This window comes from Haemorhous mexicanus, chromosome 13 (assembly GCF_027477595.1).
Source record: "Haemorhous mexicanus isolate bHaeMex1 chromosome 13, bHaeMex1.pri, whole genome shotgun sequence".
In the NCBI taxonomy this organism is placed as follows: Eukaryota; Metazoa; Chordata; class Aves; order Passeriformes; family Fringillidae; genus Haemorhous; species Haemorhous mexicanus.
Genome location: NC_082353.1, coordinates 12,501,121 through 12,522,392, shown reverse-complemented (window position 1 = coordinate 12,522,392; position 21,272 = coordinate 12,501,121). Strand labels below are relative to the sequence as shown.

Here is a 21,272-nt window from a genome sequence, read left to right as displayed (position 1 = left end):
CAATACAAATATATTTAGAATTTTTCCTAACTGTCAAATCTATAAACCCGAATCAAATTCTGACCAGTGTGACAAAGTTTTGTACAGTACAATGCAATTCTATCCCCATTCCTCCCTCCATCCATTTAAGGCCATTTTATACCCAAAACTGTTTTTTCATGTTTTTCCAGATGTCTAACACAGAACAGCTTTGACCTTCTCATTCACACACAAACCAATTGAACTGATTCTACACTTTATATATGTGGAAAAGATATTTAATTGTAAAATAGAAAAAGTAGGCCAGAGTACAGTTTTAAGGGTAATTCTTCCGTGTACAGTATAGATAAACCAGACTTTTTGCTTAAGTTTATATAAACAATTCCATAAAAGCAGTGAACATGGAACAACAAAGCAAAGCACAAAGAGTTTTATCTTACAAAAAACGGATCTGCACAGTAGTTCAAAATTTAATGTAACACAGCACTGAACAATCTTAAGGCAGCTCAGTCTAAGCACAGGACTAGAAGCCAGGAACTCCTGAGATCCATTCCCAGGTGACCACAGGTTCACATGGTGGTAAGCCAGTCATCTAACACTCCCTCGTGTTGCACTTAAACCAGTTATAAAATTGAGACAATAACACTCACTTACCTGCCTCAGGCAGAGCAGTAAGGGTTCTTTAAAAGATTTTACAATGCTCTGAAGATGTAACATGCCATATAAATTTTAAGCATAATAGATCACTGCACAGACATACACAAACACAGTATCACAGTGAGGAATAATGATGCTGGCTAGGAAGAGCATCACTACAACATAAAAAAATTACTTGTCCAATTGCGTAATTAAAATGCAAAAGTCCGTTAAAAAAAAAAATGTATCACTGAAGTAATTTCAAGACTATTGGGGAAGAGAGACCAATAGGGATATTCTAAAATAGCTAGTATTTGTGTTCCAGTGAAGACATTCCTTTCTATTCATTACTGAACTTTAAAATGTTTGTACAGGAAAATCATTAGACACACAAAGTGAGGTTTCAACGCCTCCACTACCAAATTTTGCCTCTTAATATGTAAATTAAGATACTTTTTTGTTCTTCTTAATTACAAATTACATTCTTCCAAGAAATATACCATCCACAATAAAACTGGCTGCTAGCTTACTTCAAATGACCTATAGGCTAAACATTTTTCTCATAATTTTTCTCATCTTTGCTGAAAAATACCTATGCAAGATGTATGTGTAGAAATTATAAAAACATGCAGCATATGTACAAACTGAAAAGTTTAAAAAATATTAGCTTCATATACATGTAAATCTACTTGGATATATCTGAAATTAAATATAAAAATTTCACCACCTAAAATAAAAAAAAAAACCCAAAAATGGTTTTCAGAGAATCTGAGACAACTACTTAAAGCTGTACAAAGATTTCCACCTGGAAATGTCTTATTCAGGGAAGTTGAGCTGTTATCATGTAGAAATAACTGTTAATTAATTTTGTCACATAATCAAATTTCAAATTGTCAGCTTAAATCAACATCACCCTTAAAACTGTTCTGTTTTTCAGAAGTTAGATTCATACTAAAATCAAAAATTTCACAAAAACATTGGCTTTTCATGTTTCTGGATCCCTTCAAAAAGATTTATCAACTCATTTTGAAACTGTAAAAAAACCAACTATTTACAGTATTTAATTTTAAATACTTTTCACAATTTCTAAATTCAGAGTTTTTATGTTACAAGAAATCAATCAGAGCTCACGGCTTAAGTCCAGTTATCAACTTGTAGCATCTTCTCTATCATGAAATCCCATGGCTGCACCTATATAGTGTACAGTTCAAGATTGTACTGCAGGTTTTTGAAAGTAACAGGCTTTGCAGTGTGTTCATTTTTTATTAAACAGCTTCTTTATTAGTCTGGAGGCGGTTCATTGCCTCTAACTTCTGCCGATAGGCCTCTGCTTCTTGTTCCTTCTTTAGAAGCTGCTGACGGTATTTTTGTGCTTCTCTGTTTGCCTCATCCAGCTGTTTCTGAAGAGTTTCTCTTTCCTATTAGAAACAGAACCAGCAATACTTTGTCAAATAAGTATCAAATACAAGCTAAAATGGCAAATACTTTTCCTTTACATGCAGTTCAAGTGTTAGGGTATCATGGAGAAGCTGTTCAGCTCTTACTCGGACAAACCTGTATGAATGCTGCTGTGCAAATTACACCCCAATTATTAAGCAGCCAACTCCTCACACAGGGCTGCAAGTGTGGAGACACTAAACCCCAGTCTACTGAGCTGCAAAGGTACCATGCAAATCTTCACCAAAAAAGAGCTAAATGAAAAAAAGCGGAAGCATGGTGATCAAATTCTAACAGAATATATGAACATTTCTCCAATCATTCAATCTAACAGGCCTGTCCCTTGCTGTTGTATATCTAATCAGACAGTAAAAATGACAAGCTGTTACCTATCAACCATCTGCACTGGAGAGTGTCAGCTGCCCACTGACCAAAGCATAAACCTAACTATTTCCAAACAGGGATTGATACTCTGCAATCCAGAGGTCTAATCACATCCCCGAGGACACCATATCTTTATGAATTAACAGGCATAATTGCCTGGTATATATATATATATATATATATATATATACACGCACACATATGTATATATCTGGCTATATATAGTCAGATAAGCTTTTTTCCTTTTAAAAGCAGCTAGTAAAGAAATCCTTAAGTAGCTGCAGAAATCCTGCATACAAGTTTGCTGGGGGTGGATATAAAATGGTTTCCAAGCAAAATAATAGGGGAAATGCCACATACTCTGAAGCTGCCTTAGGAACTGAGGAGAATGCACTTCCATCTCCAGTGATGTAGGTACTGTCATTTTGTCTGATGTTGCTCTGAGCCCAATTGAAAAAGCTATTTGCTTGGTAAATAGTTTTGTTTTGATCAAATATTCAATCAAATACCATTTCATTGAAGTGCATCATACTTTTATGAGTAAGGTAGTACTGGATTTAAAAGTCATTCTTTCCACTGTAGTTGTTAAGTAGGAACAGTAAGGAACGTTGCCAGAGAAACAAGACATCTCCCAGAGAAACAACTTATAAAAAAACTGAGGTCCAGTGAAAGCAAGTCCTCTGTTCACCATATTCCCATCCCAGCAGTTCAATATCACATTCCCATTTAATACCTCTAACGGCTGTTAGAAGTTTCAGCCCCCCAACTGCCCTAAGAGCATCCCTATTCTTCTTCTCTGATGCACTCACATATTTTCATGGTCAGAAAAATACAAAAATACTCTGCCTCCCTTCTACTTGCTACTGTTCTCAGTACTTGTCACAGTCACATTAAACAGTCACATGTCAGCTGAATGTGCTTAAATACAATGACAGAAGGTGGTCAGATCACTGCTAACAGCAAAATCAAAAGGTGAAAGAGACGATATTAACAGGTTATAAAGAGGCCAGCTAGAACACAGAACAAACTCCAGTAAGTGCAACTTGATTTTCCAAGGGCTTTTAAGAGCTGAAGGCAGCAGTCTCGGGTTTGCTTCATTTGGAGCATATGCTAATAAAATGAGAGCTCATATGATTTTGCCTACTTATTTGAAAAGGCAGTTCAGCTTCCACCTCTGAAAATTTGGATTCTGCATTTAATGCAACTTTAAGGATAGTCAGCCCATGCAGCAACTAGCCTGTCATATGCCAAAGGAACAGCAGAGCCTACACCTTAGAGGATCTGAAACACACCAATGATCCTACAGCAACAGCCCAGCCAAAAGTTCTGTCTGTAGTATGAGGGGACCAAACAGCCTCAGGAATTAGAGCCTTGGTGAGCAGAGCTACAAGACAATTCCCAGGGAATTAGTCAAAAGAGTTGATCCTTCCATGTGTGGAAAGCAGCCTTTCCCTTTTGAAGGCTGGGATGTACTGAGCTGGGCATTACCTATCCCATGAATTGGTCTCATAAAAACCATCAAAAACCTAATACTGTCAAGAAGCAAAGCTCTATCTGCTGGCCTGCACAGAAATAGGAACCAGTGGTAGTTCACTGGCAAGAAGTCCTGTGGTGCATTACAAACAGCAAGGGGCTATCCCTGCTATGGAATGTGTGCAAACATTTGGGGATGGGATCAGTGCTGTGGAGTGTGCACACTGCAAACATGTGGGGATGGAATCAGTGCTGTGGAGTGGGGGCACACTGCAAACATTTAGGGGTAGGGAAGTTCTTGAACAACAATTTAAGAGTATTTCCCACAGAAGAGAGAACTAGAGCTGCATACCCAAAAGTAGTACAGCATGTTAAGAAAAGGGTAAGGAAAAATTGAAAGAAAAAACCCAAGCCTCCAAGGCATGGCCAGAAGATAAAATCAGTATCTACCAGACAGACTAGCAATTGAAAGCACATGGATTAGTCCAGCAGCTAACAGGTGTAGTTTTCAGAATGTCGCAGTCCCAACAAACAATGAGTTAAGGAGATGAAGCCAACTATTCTGTGTGACTAGGCAGTGGAAAGAGCCCAGTGCTTCTGAGGAGCAACACGTATCTACTGTGGACTCAATGGTCAAAACTGGCTCTCTAACTTTGACATCTAGAGCAGGGAGGACTGTATCCCATCTACCAATTTAATCAAACCCAGAAAGTGTTCTTGGGACATTCTTCAGAACACAACCAGAAGTGTTCTAGAGATCTGGAGCCCTTTTATGTCACCTACCCAGATAAAAATCAAATTAGAGGATTCTCAGTGCTCTAAAGAAATCTTCCATTTTACCAGGGAATTTTCTTCATACATGTAACTTTTCATTGACAATAGGAATACCTAAAACTAAAATAACCAACCACTATTTTAAACAACACAAAGACACAGGATATGAATCCATGAATATAATTAGTTTACAATTATGATTATATTTTAGTCTAATCAAATGATTGTCCTGGATCTAATGCACGTCACCTTTCAAACATGGAACATGGGAGAAACAGTCAAATTAAAGAATGAAAACAAAGATCACTATGTGTTAATGAATTATGCATGAAAATGAAAAACAGAGTATCTATGTGACAGGGGTTTTTTCGCTGCCATCCCATGCTTAAAATATCAAACTGCTTAGGAAAACTGCCGTCAATCTACAAAATGAGCTGAAATGTTTTAACTTAACAGACCAAGAATAGCAAATTTAAAAATACCACTTCAGATTTAGTTGATCCACAATACTTTCACAGGAAAGTTTGTCACCTCACATGGATAAGAGGATTTTCAACTACAAAAACTTTACAACTACAGTAAACTGTTCACACACTATGAACTTAAAACAGCTGAAAAAAAGCATTCAGCCTTGAATCAACATTTATAATAAAATAAAGGAATGAATTAGAGCGAGGCAAAGAAAACAAATGATTATTGTATTTCCGCATTCTAAAATATTTTTTTAAATACTTTAATGAGGGGAAGGGTCCCACTCCAAATTTAAATATCTACCCCTGTCTGTGATGAAGAAATTTGAAGTGAACCGACTTTGTGTGCACTTCTTTAGTAGCAGTATTCACTGCTACTAAAGGTAGCACCATACCCCTGTGAACCACCACAAGACCTTCACACAGAGGCAGAGGTCTGCATGAGCATTTCCAGTTGTACAGGCAGGGACAAGAAAATCATCAAAACTTCCACTTCAAAGTAAAAGACCAAGTAACGCATCTAAATCAACTTCGTTCAATATTTGAGAAATATGTTTAACATATAAAAATAAAACTGGTAATCCCCTTCAAGAATTACTGGTATATTTATACCAATTATCTGTAATTAAGAACACCTTAATTTATCCCTTAACCAATCTAAATTTTTTAAAAACTCATTTAACAGAATTACTAAAATACTTAAGGAAATATAATTTCCTTTATGAATAATTCAGGCAGATTTTTTAAAGTGTGAACAAAAGAAATGTTTTTATTGTAACAGTCATACATCTTAAAAAATGCAGCAAGAAAATTTCAACTGTCAGGATAATCTGTAATGACCACAAAGCTGCAAAGGCCAAAAGTATTTGATGCAACAACTTAGGGACATGGAAAGTAAATGATGAGAGATGGTAATTACTGCTATTAGACATGGATAACATATAGCACATACTGTACAACAAAAAGTATTCAATTAGGCACAATTTGAAATATGAACAGAAGTTGGAGATTACAACCTTTGAAAAATGAAATATCATGGAGTTGACAAAATGAGAACTTACAGTCTAGTCAAAGCAGACAGCAATTTTCATAAACTTTTGACCAAAACTGGTCAGCACAGTTAGAAGTAAAAGGAAAAGGAATGAGATGGTTGACCTTTTGTGGCTAGTATAAAAAAGCTACAATCTTAAACTGAACAGCTACATCCATTTGTCATATAAAAAGTAAAGAGATCTCAACATTCTTAGGTCTTTTGCAGTATAGTTTTTTAAAAAAACAGATGGTGCAAAGTTGTGTAGTAATAAACTGCTTCAGAACTTAAAAAAAAAGGCAGGGGACACCACACAGATAAAAATTAACAAACACAGAATCTTACTGTTTCACACTTCCATCAACAGTTATCTAGATACCATGAATGGAAAGGAAACATTGCTAAAAATGATCTCACAATCAGAAGCATGTGGCTGTAACAGAAAGATGAGGGTACAGCGCTCTCATTCACTCCTAGCGGAAAGAGTCAAGTCACTCGATAATGTATCAGCACCCAGTTTGAAAGACCAGCTAGCGATCTTCAAGAAAAACAAAAAAATGTTCTCATATACCTAAACAATCGTCACTTTTACATGCATGACCACAGGATCAAGCAAACAGCCCTCCTATTTTCTTTTTACAACAACTTTGCAAAAGATGAATTTCAGTTACAGGAGAGACTGAACAAGTTGAATGTTTCACACAGTTCATCTGGGGTAACACAGAAATTAACCTCCTGAACAATCCAAAAGCCATAACCAGATCTCAGTCCTGAACACTGTTCAACACAGATCACGTAATATACTCCTTACTTCTATTTCTGCAGACTCCACACGATTTTCAACAATCTCAATGCACTGTCTCTTCACTGGCGGTTCTTCACTTATTACAGTTTCTTCAGCAATGTCTGTTGCTGGAACTGTTAACACTGAAAATGTATTTGTACATGTAAATACATTTACTTCCAACAATATTTGCACTACATAAAACTTGTATTATTTAATTAACTTTATTAACAGCAAAAAATGCAGATACTTTTGCTTGTGAAAACACATCTATATAATCAAGTGCACAACAAGCTCAGTGAAAATCTACTAAAAACTTTAGTTGCTTGTATGCTACTTAAAAACTTTAAAATTCCTCATTACTGAAGCCTACAGTAATTAGCTCTACCATTTTTCACAGAGTAAACAGACATGGCAGAGAACTGCAGCAGAGTCACCAGCCTGTCAACTCTAACTTCTGTGGCAGACCATTTATATAATATTTTTTGAATAAATACTAAATACAAATCTTGCTTTTGTTTTAATACATATTACGTAATCTAAAAATTCCAGTAGTTATTAGGCATGAATATGAAAATCAGAGTTCTCAGTAAAGTCATAGTCTAATTCCTCACACAGCCATCTGACAAATAAATGCAACTGTCACCTCAGTTGCTATCTACAGCCACTCACTCATAATGATAACAAGGTGTATTAGCTCAGGTAGCCTGTAAACCAAATAATTTGACTCCTGTGTACAACTCTTCAAGCTTCACACTGGGAGTCCTCATGAAGAAACCAGAGAAGGGATCATTTTTATCTAAATAGTGCCAGGGGATCTTTAAAAGAAACCACCCAAAGCATACACATCACAAAAAAGGACTTATCACCCTAACAGCTTCTACAAAGTACATACAGCCCAAAAAAAACAATTGTGTCACTCTGGCTTCTCTGGTTCTGTCAGTGCTGCTCTAAACTTCAGGCATTTAAGACCTGACATTTGTCAGGTCAGTGTGTCAGTGTACTGACACTCCATGAAACTTGCAGAGATTGCTTCATGCATCAGACTTCTAAATCCAAACCTCACCTCCCCACAGTACTTCCAGCAATGCAACAGTGTAAGAATTAGAAGGTTTTTGTCTTAGTCCATCATCTAGTTTCTGTAACAAGTTTGCAAAACTCAAACTTACTGAAGGCAAAGCATTCTTAAATGTCCCATGTCTCCTCCATAGTTTAGTAACTCTTCTATTCTCTCTCCTAAAGCAGAGGCTCAGCTGACATGTTAACCCACTGAACTGCAGAGGCTTGTGTCTGAGCCTTCTCTCATTTAAGAATTCATAGATGTACACAAAACGGTCCAAGCTGTTTGCACCTATAAAGTCATTATTATTACTATAGCTAAAATAGTTCCTCAAGCTGGAATCATACAAGTGTGCACCCACCTTGCTGCCCATCTGGCATGGTCACAATGATGGGCTGCCCTATGCCACTGGTTGGAATGGAATGCAGGTTACCCAGCTGAATGCCATCCGTAACGATGGTAATAACCTGCTGACCTCCAGAACTGACCACTTGCTGAATGGCCCCATCCACAGATTCTGCAGTCACAACTTCTTCTGTGGCCACAACTAGCAACAGATTAGTAAAGGAATTAAGTCAATTTATAAATGAAACTTTTATGACTTCAAATGCATTTTGGTACAGCTGAAGAAACATTTATTCCATGGCTTTCATAACTTGACCCCCTGATGAATACTTTACTATGTATTATATTTAAATAGAGTCTTTTATCAGGCCAACATAAAGCACTCACATTTGGACATTTACATGCAACACCATCTGTGCTCAATACAATAATACTGATATACCCCACACAAAATTGATGCTTTGGGGTCAGTGTTAACAGGTCAGCAAGAACAGCAGCTGCTTTTAAGAACACAATGAACTTCTGCATTGTACACAAGCTGGACTAAGTTACACTAATAGCAGAATTTAAAAAAAAACAAACTTGTAATACTACCTTGAACCAATGCCTTGCCACTGTATGTCAGGACCCAGCTTAGATTTCTCTACTTAATATAATGGTCTTCAAGATGGTAATAGACTAAAGGACCCCTAGAGAATCTTAAGTTTTGTCTGTACCCCATGAGTACTTCAAACAACTTTATTTCTTATACAAAGTATGAAACAAGACTAAAGGAAAAGTTCTGCCGAGCTGACATTTTTACACCTTCAAAGAAGAAAGATAAAGCTTAAGAAGTAAAACAAACCTTGTATGTATATAATTTTATAGGTAAAAGAGAAAAATTCCAGTTCAACTATTTCAAATTCATGATTCAATAATGAGTATAAAGCAGTGAACTCTCACAGTTCTGTATCACTTCTACAAATCAAGGTAGGGCAAGGAAAGCCTACATTCAGAGCTACAGCACATAGCCCAGCTTGCACTGTATGCTGCAAATGGGGTGCTGTGCTACCATCCAATAAGATGCTGAGACAAAGAGTAAGACCACTGGTAACACAATCAATGAAACTCAAGAACACTAGCTCTGTATTTTATTTTCAATTTGTCAGGGTAAAAGCAAAGCCTTTGATTTAAATAACAGACATTAGAATGTTCTCTATCTACAGAGATGAAATTAAAACCCTATAGACTGTGTTGTGATGTTCAAGATGACAGAAGGTAGATAAAACTCTGAAGCTTTCATCTTTTAAGTTAATTACAATGTAACATACACAGAAAAATCACTCTGTAGTTGAAATAATGATTGCAGACATTGTCTTCTGAAGATCTTTATGTTTAGAGATTACTGTCCTATAACACTGCTTAAATATTCACAGAGTGTTTATTCAGGAAGCCAAAACAGGAACTCCCACATGAGTAAGTGGTGTTGTATTGAACTTGATTTTGCTTCCAAGTACAGGCTCAGCAGTAAGACAGACCACTGTCACAAAAAACGTCTAAATTGGAAGTGGCAATACTAAGTGCTGTGGCAAACAGCTCTGATCTTTCAGTGTCAAACTCAGTGCTGGGTTTTCGTTCTGGAAGGAAACGCGGCTAGAACTTCTTCAAATCTTGAAAAAAAAGGGAGGATTTTGTCTAAAAAGAAGCTATTCTATATAAAAAGAAAAAATAGCCCCAAAAATATGGTCATTATTCCTTCCTCGCTCTCCTTCCTCATCTATACCCATAGAATCAATATTTACCGCACTACTTCATGAGCTGACAGAAACTTGAAGTTATGTACTTTAAATTTATTAAATTAGTTTAAATTACTTAGCTTTCTAACCTGGTGTTTCTGAAGAATTAGACAGTGGAGCTGATGCTTCTGCCAAAGCTGCCAACGTAGCTAATACTGATGTTGATGAATTTCCAAACTGTACAGCAGACACTCCTGTTTCATCTAGAAGGATGAAAAAAAAAAAAATTAGCTGATAAATTTAAAACCAGCAAAGTCACTTCTTCTATTTTTATTGCACTGAAACTTCTAGCACACAGTCCATTTTCAGCAGCATTCTGCTGAACCAAAGTGCTATTCTGAAGTGAGGTTTGTTAAGCAAATAGAATTTCTGATAATTTATGTCTGTGAAGATTGTTGTTTTAGGTATGTACATATTTACAACACACAAAAAACACTGACAAGGAATACGGTAACTATTCTTACCACTGTTTTTCCTCACAGCTTTTCACTAAATGGTGAAAATCAGTGAAAGTATAAAATCCCAGTAGCTATCCTTTAGGCATCTAAATACCTGTTCTATTGAATGCATTTGCAGAAGATACCAGACCTGTTAGGTTCACCACCCCTCCAGGCCCGATGATGAACTGCGGTGTGGCTGCGTGTATCGTCACAGTGTCCGGACTCTCGGGATTTGTATTGATTTGGTTCTGCATTGCAATCTGGGACACAAAGGTAACAACATCATTCCCACTGCAGGTATAAAGGAGTTGCTGACCTTGTGTAAGAGCTAGCATTTTTGCATGCTTCACACAAACAAGGAGGAGCTCCCTCATTATACTCATGCAATACACATACATCGTGTCCAATTCTCCAAGTACATAAGAAACTTTTTTTTCTGGTTGAAATCTAAAGACAGAAAATCTATTGGAGTGCAAGAGTTTAACAATACACCACTACTTCTCCCTACCAGTTATACAAACAATGAGGACAAGACTCTTCTGCAGATATGCAAGCTCCCTTATCTAAAAGAGAAGTCTGAAGAACCAAGACTGCTGGGGCAGATACATGTCATGAAAAGCTACTCTGACAGCTCTGCAATTGCCCCAAAATGGACATGGAAGTCTTTTTGTCTTTCTATGAATTATTACTAACTTCTGTTTACTCCACCCTTTCTGCAGTCAGGAGGAGGCTAAAGGAACACCCCAGAAGTTCAGACATTTAAAGACATAGGGAGGCTACAGATCTATACAGTGGCCTAATTTATACAGTGGATATTTTTCATTTGCTTTGCATGCTTTTCTCAGTAAGATTTATCACTTAATTTGCCTTTAACAACACTCTTGAACAGGGAGTACATATTTCCATGGAATTATCTATTAAAATTAATTCTCCAACAATCAATCTTAGCTTTTCTAATTCTGGGAAAATTGGCATCTCTTCTGTCCTGTCTGAACTTCAGCTAGGAAATTAATATCCATATATGAAGTTAACTAAATACTAAGGGCTAGTCAGAATATACTGTCAGAGAAGGGAGTTATTTTTTTCACGTCTCAATTTTAAGGAGTCCACTTACCTCAGTGTATTACATCACTCATATTTAAGAAAATGAAGCATACTTATCCTTGACTTTATAGGCGGTGAAAATGTTCTTTGACCAAATAATGTTTACTAACATAAATCTCATTTCATGTAATGAACTAGACTGGAGTGTGGCATTATCAGTCACAGCTGCTAGAGCAAAAGCTTAGTTTATGACATGTGTAATCAAGTACTTTGCTGCAAGTTCCCTTAACATGAGGAATTAAAAGTTACCTGTAATATTTCTGCAATGTCTTCATTTCCATTGTCTACTGCAATATCTAATGCTGTTTTGCAAAATTTACTCTGAGCATGAACATCTGCTCCGTACTTTATCAAGAGTTCTACAACTTCTTGGTGGTGATGCTCAGTAGCCCAGTGAAGTGCAGTCATTTTGAGCATGTCCTTTGCATTGACATCAGCACCATGCTACAAACAAGATCATTGCATAAATTATGTCATTAGAAATATCTGAATTAAATAATGCTGGTCACAGAATGAAGCCCTAAATTGTTTTTCTTCATGAGGAATGCCCTGTTATCTTACATTTACATATTTATTAAAAGTAATCCAATCTATCTACCAAATATATTATTTACTTCAAAAGGATCACAGATTCCCTAAGTACATCTTACTTCTAAAATCTGTTACTAAACAGAATATCAAATTAGGAAGTATTCTTATTTTGAAACAGCAGTAAATAATTCACCTGAAATCATGACGATTTTAATCCAAAATAAATTATAGTTCAATTGGAAAACAAAGCTCCCAATGCACACAGTTTAACTATTAATGTAATTTCAATGCTGGTTTCATGACTAAAAGCAAATTGCAAGTACCTGATCATAAATCATTGCAATAACCCCAGTTCAGACTTGTTTCAGCAGTTTGTACCTTAAGTAAGACTTCTACTATGCTGGCATGGCCTTCTGATGCTGCCATATGTAATGGAGTCCTGTCCACTTTGGTTCTGGCATCCCGACTCACACCTGCCCGCAGCAACACTTCTGTGGTGGAGTAATGGCCGTACTGTGCTGCTAGATGAAGCGGAGATGTTCCCAGCTGTAATGGAACACAAACCATGCCGATCTAACAGATGACAGTACAAAGCATTTCTTCTTACTCTGAAGATACCAAACTCAGGTGTCAAGCCACCACTTCAAAACCATTTTCCCTTGTAGTCTCAAGAAGTGAAGATGTTGAGGCTTTTACAGAATATGAATGGAGGAGGGAAGTTTGTTGTTGCTTTCTTTTTACTCTGTTTTTTTTTGTCTTTTTGACATGAACATTTCAAGGGGTCTAACCCTATTTCTAGTGCTGGTCAACAGGGACCTTTGGAAGTCAATTAAGTCCAATCTCCCGCTGAAAACAGAGTTAATTTGGAAGTTAGGTCACTAAGCAGATTAAGGCTCTTAAGAGCTTGTAAACGCCCTAGGAGTTTTGGGCACCTGACCTCTCTCTACAACCTATTCAAAAATCAGCATGTCCAAAAGACAACTCAGTACCCCTATATCAGGGAACTCTCAGCTGCACATATTAGGCAGCTAGGACTGTTTTCATAATTCAGGCCTCTTACTATATAAGTGCATAAACACAGTAACTAGGAGGATGATTGCTGCTTTTTCCCATTAACCATTCCAAAAGTCACCAGAATGAGATCATTCACAGTCTGTTACTAAAATCAGTAGGAAGTCATATGAAGAAACAGACATGTTTAATTTTGAATTAGGCATTAGATGATGTGAATGCAGAATTCCAAAAAGAACTGTAATATAAATGCTGAATTGTAAGAATAGTATTTCTTTCTTCAGGTGAGAAAAGTAAGATTTACTTTCTCCACTGTAAAAGTTGTCATTACCCAGTCTGTGGTAAAAGGTGCTCCATTTGCCATCAAAATGCGAACTTCATCATCTTGACCTGCTCGTGCAGCTTCTAAAAGTTTCTTTCCCAAATCTACTAGTGACATCTAGTGAAGAACATAAAGGAATATAAAGACAAAATAATAACATTAACACTATTTTAAATACACACGCTGCCTCTTTTTTTTAAATTAGTATTTCTGAACTACCCTGAAAAGTTCAGAAATTTGAAGTTGATATTTTAGTCATAAGAACAGGCTTTATTGATTGCAATGAGCAGTTTGATTTTAGAATTACTTTTGCCAGCCAAACAGAACTGATATTAGTCTGAAGATTTCAGTATGACAATGCTGTAACCACTGTAGCCGTAAAGTTAAACAAAATTTAAACTGAACTGGATGAACATTTCTTATAGCAGAAGGTGGTATCAAAGCTCTCACCTGATACTGCAAGCTTCTGCAGCTTGGTCCAGTTCTCAAGTTCTATATCATGGCTGCTGTGTCATGCACCCAAAGGCACTATATCCACTTATCCAAAATGCCTAAATGTATTTCGGGGGCACCACTATGTAAATGCACTGAGATAGGTATGAAACACAACACCTTTTCGATATCTTGTCCACCACTACTTTTGTTCACCCTAAAATATAATTTCTGTACCCCAAGATGCAAAACGACACAATAAGCATATTATTATCCTACATACAACAGATACATGAAATAAAACCTTTGCCTGAAAACAAGTATTACTGCCTGCTCTAACTGTCTACAGTTACTAAAAACATGTGAATGCAAAGTCTTGAGACCTGACTGAGATACTAGCTGAAAAATCTTCACATGATGATTGGGTAACGTCCCTTTTAGACCAAGGCTCCATATAATACATGTAGACAAATTACACCTGCTTCTGTTGCATCAAAGATTTGCTGGAAACACAACTTCTTAAACTTGCCCCATTTCATACTTGCTATTAAATTTGTTTGGTAAAAAAATTAGAATTAAACCATAACTTATGCTACTAAGCAGAAAATAATACTACTAACATTTTAGTATACCCATAGCTATGTTTTCCACTACCAGGATGTTAAAAATGGAATTGCTTTCATCAGTTTAGTTTCCAGTCACACACAAAGTTAAGCCTCTATTACTAATAACAGCAGTTGTGAGGCCATGCAGACAATGTCCCACACAAAGCAAAGAGTATATCAGTCCAGGAAAGAAATCCCATTAAACATACAAATCTATCACAAAAAGAGTATCTTTAGAAATTCCTCTGTACCTGGCTCAACTGGCACATTGCTCAATCAACTGAAAGCTGTTGACTTTGGAAGAAACTAGAAAGGAGACCAAAATACTGCAAAAGCAGTCCTGAACACAGATCGGTAGGGCTGTGAACTAGGGCAGATTACCTCTGTCTGCAGAACTGACTGCAGGCAGCAATATTCCTGTCACCAAAATACTCCATTTATGTCCATCCTTCTGGTACATGTGAACACACTGATTTGTCTCCAGCCAGAAAAGGGAAGAGAAGCAGGAAGGTGGCAGGACAGGACAAATACTAACAATGGGAAAAGGAAGGAAAAAAGGAATACAGTCAGATGCAGAGGAAGGGACAACAGCTGTCTCTTTTCCATAAAGAAAAAGAGCACAAGAGAAAATCTAGGAAATATCCTAAGAAATGGAAAAAGAAAAAATATGTCAAATACCTGTTAAAAAGAGACACTAGAAGTAATAATACTAAACATAAGGCAAGAGATGGCACTTGGCAAGTGCAGCAGTGAAATGAAGGAATATTTAAATGCCTTTTTTCTTTTTCCCCAGTGGGAACTGCAAGTCAAGGAGGAAAAGTACACTCACAGACAGACATCCTTTTTCTGGTGGTCTAATACCACCACATCAAGGCCCTCAGAAGCAAAGGGAAGCTGGAAGTTAATTCAAAATACTGAGGTTACAACTAGCTCAGAAAGACAACTATCCATTTTCTGTTTTTGGTTTAAACAGCAGTAGAGCAAAGGAACTAGTAAAACCTCATTCTGGAATTGCTGAATAATTGAGGCTGAAGGAGACCTGTCAAGATCACATAGTTCAATACCCCAGTCAGAGCTGGCCAAGGGCTCAGTCCTGTTGGTTTTTTAAACGTCTCTCTTATGAACATAATACCACTTCTTCAGCCTCATTCCAGTGTCCAACCACCCCCATGCAGGAGCTGCCTTCAGTACATATCCATCTTCCTCCACTAACCAAAAAGACACTCGTGATAAAAAGTTACACTTAATGTCTGTTAAACTGAATTAAATTAGCCTATTCAGAACCCACTGCCCACATCTATACACTACTGAAATGAACTGCAAGGCTGTTATGAAAACCCTATGCCGCAAAAATCAAGCCACCTCCCAAAAAAAAAATCAATTATGGTGGCCTACAAAATACCAGTCTCACTCCCAGGAGATGTTAGGGACAAACTTCAGATCAACACCTTTTCAGAGCCTCCCTGAATTACTGTGGAGCACAGTCAATGAAAGCACACCAGTTCTCTTCTCAATGCAAAACTAAATAGCTTTATACTACACTTAATAAAAAATGTTCTAATCAAGGAAAATAACCTTTCATTACTGCATATTCCTTACATTAACCAACACTCTCTTAGTTGATATAAGGTGTTTGTATTTTAAACAAACACAAAGCATCACACAGGTTGGTATATGCCTCACAATGTCAAGTTTTTGCTTCAGTTACAAGAGAAATGAATTAAGTTTCAGTTCTCATGGGGGACTTGGAAGCATGCTTGGGCCATCTAGTGGAAAAAAGAAAAAAAATTCACAATCCAACTGTTCAACTAAAATAATAAAAATCCCATCACACGTCACTAATGCACTAATAGCAGCAAACAAAGAGGCATTTCCAACAAAACTCATGCATATTTAGTCACTTTTAACCAATGAATACTAGCACTCACAAAATTTCTGAAGAGTAGTCAACCAAAGCAGATATCCACTTGGCAGCCCATTCCAAGGACTGGTACTGTAAGAAACCCCCCAGCGACAACCCACCCAACCTCCCCTATACTCATCCACAGTCCTGGGACAGAGCGAGAAGGCTCTGCAGAGTCCCAGTCCCATCCTCCCATCCCAGAAAACCTTTGCAGCTGCTCTCTCAAGATTGCTCAGCAACACCACAATAGCGCAGAGATACTATCACAAGCAAGATACAATAATACATTTAAAATTGAAATGAGATTGCTATTTCAAAGAGCAGTCTGCTGCTACTCCACAGTGCTAAAATCAACTCTGCAGAAAAGTGTTTGAGGGTTCTCTTCACTGTGTCATTTCCATCAAGCTCTGCTAGCATGACAGCTGTGTAACACTTTGCATGAGGACTTTTTCAGAGAATAAAAACATCACTGGCTCTGAAATAAAGACTTGAGACTGTTGGAGTAACTCTTATGGCAATGTGATAATGTTTTCAGACTTCTAAGAGCTCCCACACAAACGTGTGAAGAGAAGGTTTTGTCTACAACTGAGTAAATAGGGAAGAGCTTCTGCTGGGTTTAGACTTCTCTGATTTAATCAACTCCTGAATTTCCACATTACTGCAATGTATTCTGCACAGTATCGTTATCCAGATGCCACAATTAGCTGGTAATTAAAAATAGCATTAAATTATTATTGCTATTTTACTTATGTTCAAAGGAAAATTATACTACTTTTTCACATCCATCTTAGATGTAGGTTTTTATACACGCTATAAAACTCTGAAGATCACACTGTTACCAGAAGTGTAGAATAGCACTCAACAGGAGTTTAGGTGGAACTATGTGTAAAATAGGCTCTGTGGGAAGCAAGTGGAGCTAAAAGCCTGGCAAATTGGGATGCCTGGCTACCACACCAGTCTACAGACAACAGAGCAGCAGAGACTGCAGTCCAAATGAAAATCAAGTTTGGCTTAAAATGTTGCAGTGTCTCTCAGAGTGGTGTCCTGCCCCCAAGAGCCCTGAACTGCTCCTCTTCTACCACTGCAGTGTTGAGTATCAGCTGGTCAAGATCAACAGGCCCAAAACAGCTGTTGCAGAACATCTGGCAGCATGGAGATCTCCCAGCCCAGTGTTTGTCCCCAGGTGCACTCCTGAAAGGGACATCCTTACTCTGGAGGAGCACAGACTGCAGCAGTGCAACTAATCAAAGGTACCTGAATCAATACACGCTGTATCTCTGATAAGGATTTGAAATTACAAAGTTCCATTAAAGGCTCATTAAACACTTTTCCCTGCTCAAGTGACAGATGGCAGAATTGCACTTAGAAGATGGCTGGAGACCCATCATCTCTCACATCCATTACATCTGGAAAAATAACGCCCTTTGAGAATGTCTTTTTCTTTCCACTACTTAAGAAAAAACCAATTTAACCTGCTTCTCCAGACCCGACCTTCAAAAATGCTACCACCCTACTTATTTCAACATCTCACAGTATTGCTAGAAATTCAGAATAGCCATTTCCAGCTAACTTTGTGTGCCTGTCCATACCAAGGTCAATAACATTTTGAAGTTCAGCATAGCGTAGTTAGCATCTCAAGAACACTTTGGAATAATTTTAATGTACATATCAATTACCAGTGATTATAGCAACTTACATGGATAAACTCAAATAATTCCTGTCTGTTTCCTACATGAATTACACATCTTTTGACAATGATTTCACAAGCAATACTTCAAATTTTAATACAAATATCATAGGCTTAGACTGTCCACATTTCTATCATGATAGTGAGAATTACACTAATATTTTAATTGCAGTCAGCTGCAACTCCAGTGCTTTCCGCTTTCCTCTGACTGTTGCATTTGTAATTAAATTCTCTCTAGTTTGCTTGAACAGCAAGATGACCTTCATGTCAGATGTGCATCAGATGAAAAATACCTGATCTGAGAAAAGCAAACATTGTTGAATAGCTTAGTGGCAAAGACAGCCAGGCCTGTTATTAACGCAGGTCTGTCCTCCTATTAGGCTCACACATTAACTTAAATAAGCACCAATCAACACTGAACTCAAATATAAAAAGACTTTTCTACATTTTTTTTTTTTACAAAGGAGAGCACAGATGTGGCCATGATCTGTAACATCTAAAGTGTTATGCAACAAGGGTGAACCATTGGCACCAAGATTTGGACTGGTACTGCCAACAAGCTACACAGTTTTCACAAATAAATTTGGCACTAGATACCAAAAAGGTTCATTTGCAGCAGCTGTGATTGACATGAAGAATCCAAGGGCTGGTGATGTAGCCTTTGAACTGTACCACAGCCTTAGGAGACTGTCTCAGGCTGATTAAGCTTGAAAATACCATCAAAGAAAAATCATCCACCTCCTACCAACAACATCCATTTTATCATGAGGAATCTTCCTCGACAGTTTCTGTCTGACACACAGGCCTAAAAAAAAAAAATCCAACAAGAAAACAAAGTGTTTTCAGCAAAGAAAATAGGTCATGAACAAGAGTCTCCAGAGTATGCTGATCTGCCACATATACTCTTAACCTTACTTACATGGCATAGTTATGTTCCCTTACCAATACTTGTATGCATACAAAACTCAGCTAACTGCAGTCTTACTAATAATTCAGAAGTAACGAGTAACTTAAAATAGGCCAAAGAACTACAGGGTATGCATTCACAACTCTGAGCACATTTAATTCTACTATTAAGCATTCGCCGTTAAATCAAAGCCACCTTAGCGCAGGTTAAGAGAAAATACACAAATGCCTTAAGAACGACCACGGACGACTTCCTACAGGAGATTTCACCGACGTGCCACCAGCGTCCCACCAACGGAAACTACTTTGAGTATTTGGGGAAATCAGAACAAAAAAACGACAATCCGCACTAACATATCGTATCCCACTTTTATGCTCCCATCATACGCTTTATTAAGAGTCCAAAGCAAGAGTTACAGACTCCGGGCGAGGGGCACTGCGGAGGGGAAACCGCTCCCTTCCCGCCCGAGCCGCCTCTCCCCAGGGCACCTTTGGCGCCAAGCTCGCGCACGCAGCCCCGCCGCCTCAGGAGCCCGGGCCGCGGCCCCGCCGCCCCCCCCGGGGCTCGGGACCGTGCCCACACGGCCCACACCACGCTGCCCGGCGGAGAAACCCGCGGGACGAGCCGAGCCCCGCTCTGCCCCTCAGCTCCCGGGTCCCTCGCCGGGCGCGTCGCGCTCGCCCGCGCCCCGCGGGCCGCCCAGGCCGCCGCTGGGGCCCAGCGCGCCGCCCGCGCCCCCCGCGCGGCGGGGTCCCCGGAAGGCCGGCCGGCCGCCCGCTCTCCCCGACAGGAAATCCTGGCTGGGCTGGGCGCTGCGGAGGGAGCCGCGGCGCCGGGTTCCGGGGGAAGTGGAATTATTTTTTACCAGCGAAGAGATCAACTTCCACATCCGGTAACAGGGCCCTATACAAAGGCGCAGACTGACCTGGAAAAGCTTGGCCGGCCCGGGGGGGTGAGGGAGAGACAGGGCGCGGGGACGGGCCCTTACCGTGCTGCCGGCCCGGCCGCCGCCGCCGCCGCCGCACCGACCCGGGGCTCCGCAGGCCGAGAGCCCCACACGAGAGTCCGCGCCGCGCCCGGCGGAGGGACACGGCGGGCGGAGGGGAGTGGCGCGGCTCCGCGCGGCTCTGCCCCGCCGCGGGCGCGCGGGCGGGCGCGAGGCGGCGCGGGGCGCCCCGGGCGGGCCCGGAGGGGCGCCCGGCACTTACCATGGGCGCGGGAATTACCTTATTAACACAGACATCGAGGGAAAAGGGGCGCGCGGAGGGATACGGCCTCACCGCCGCACAGCGCGCATGCGCGCCGCCGCGGGGAAAGGCGGGGAAGCGCGGGCTGGAGGGGCCCCGCCATGTTCCGTTCCGCTGCCCGCCCGGCGGGGGCAGGGTCGGCCCCGCGCTCTCGGCGGGCCCGGGTGGCCTCCCTAGAGGCAGTTTATGGAATAAGGATAGGGGTCGCTATCTCGGGTTACTCTGTGGCACAGGATGGTGGAGCTTGCGTTTCCCGCCTCTTGATTCTTGGAGCTCTGCTTGTGCTCCCAGGCGAGGGTACGCTCTCTGAGCATGGACTTCGCTGCCTTGTCTGTCTGAGGCAGAGCTTTGGAGATAATCACGGAATTAAATCGGTTGGAGAAGGCCTCAGAGATCCTAAGTCCAACGTGTGACCCAACACCACCACGTCAGCTTAGAGCAACGGCACTGAGTGCCACGTCCAGTCTTTCCTTCAATATCCTCAGGGACGGTGACTCCACCACATCCCTGGGCAGCCCGTTCCAAGGTCTAATCACCCTGTCTGTGGAGAAATTCTTAATGTCCAGCCTAAATCTTCCCTGGTGGAACTCAAAACTATGTCCTGTTCTTGGAGGTTACCAGGGAGAGACCAACTCCCTCCCACATGGCCACAAGCTGGGATCTGGGACTTGTAGAGCACGATAAAGTCACCATGAGCCTCCTTCAGGCTGAACCCCCCAGCTCCCTCAGCTGCTTCTCACAGGACTTGTGTTCCAGGTCCATTACCAGCTTCATTGCCTTTCTCTGGACCTGCTCCAGCCCCAAAATGTCCTTAAATTAAGGGTCCAAGAACTGGATTCAGTATCCAAGAAATGGCCTCACCAGTTGCAAATACAGAGGAAGCTCCACTTTGGGATCATAGAAATACGACTTGATAGGATGACAGCCCCAAAATAG

At 39.8% G+C, this 21,272-nt stretch overlaps 1 protein-coding gene across 4 annotated transcripts; it reads right to left on the bottom strand.

Moving 5' to 3' along the window:
* Positions 1 to 235: 235 nt before the first annotated feature.
* On the bottom strand, positions 236 to 20,366 carry GABPB1 (GA binding protein transcription factor subunit beta 1). Of its 4 annotated transcripts, none has more exons than XM_059858430.1 (9): positions 20,316 to 20,366; positions 13,565 to 13,672; positions 12,601 to 12,768; positions 11,941 to 12,135; positions 10,736 to 10,847; positions 10,237 to 10,350; positions 8,389 to 8,574; positions 6,995 to 7,110; positions 236 to 2,033 (listed from the first exon to the last, which is right to left on the bottom strand). In XM_059858430.1, the coding sequence occupies exons 2-9, from the start codon at positions 13,670 to 13,672 to the stop codon at positions 1,881 to 1,883; spliced, it is 1,152 nt and encodes a 383-aa protein (XP_059714413.1). In that variant the 5' UTR covers positions 20,316 to 20,366; the 3' UTR covers positions 236 to 1,880. The 4 variants fall into 4 exon arrangements, with proteins under 4 accessions (XP_059714413.1, XP_059714410.1, XP_059714412.1 ...); XM_059858427.1 differs by lacking the exon at positions 20,316 to 20,366 and adding an exon at positions 20,078 to 20,181; XM_059858429.1 differs by lacking the exon at positions 20,316 to 20,366 and adding an exon at positions 20,015 to 20,142.
* Between the last annotated feature and the right edge of the window lie 906 nt (positions 20,367 to 21,272).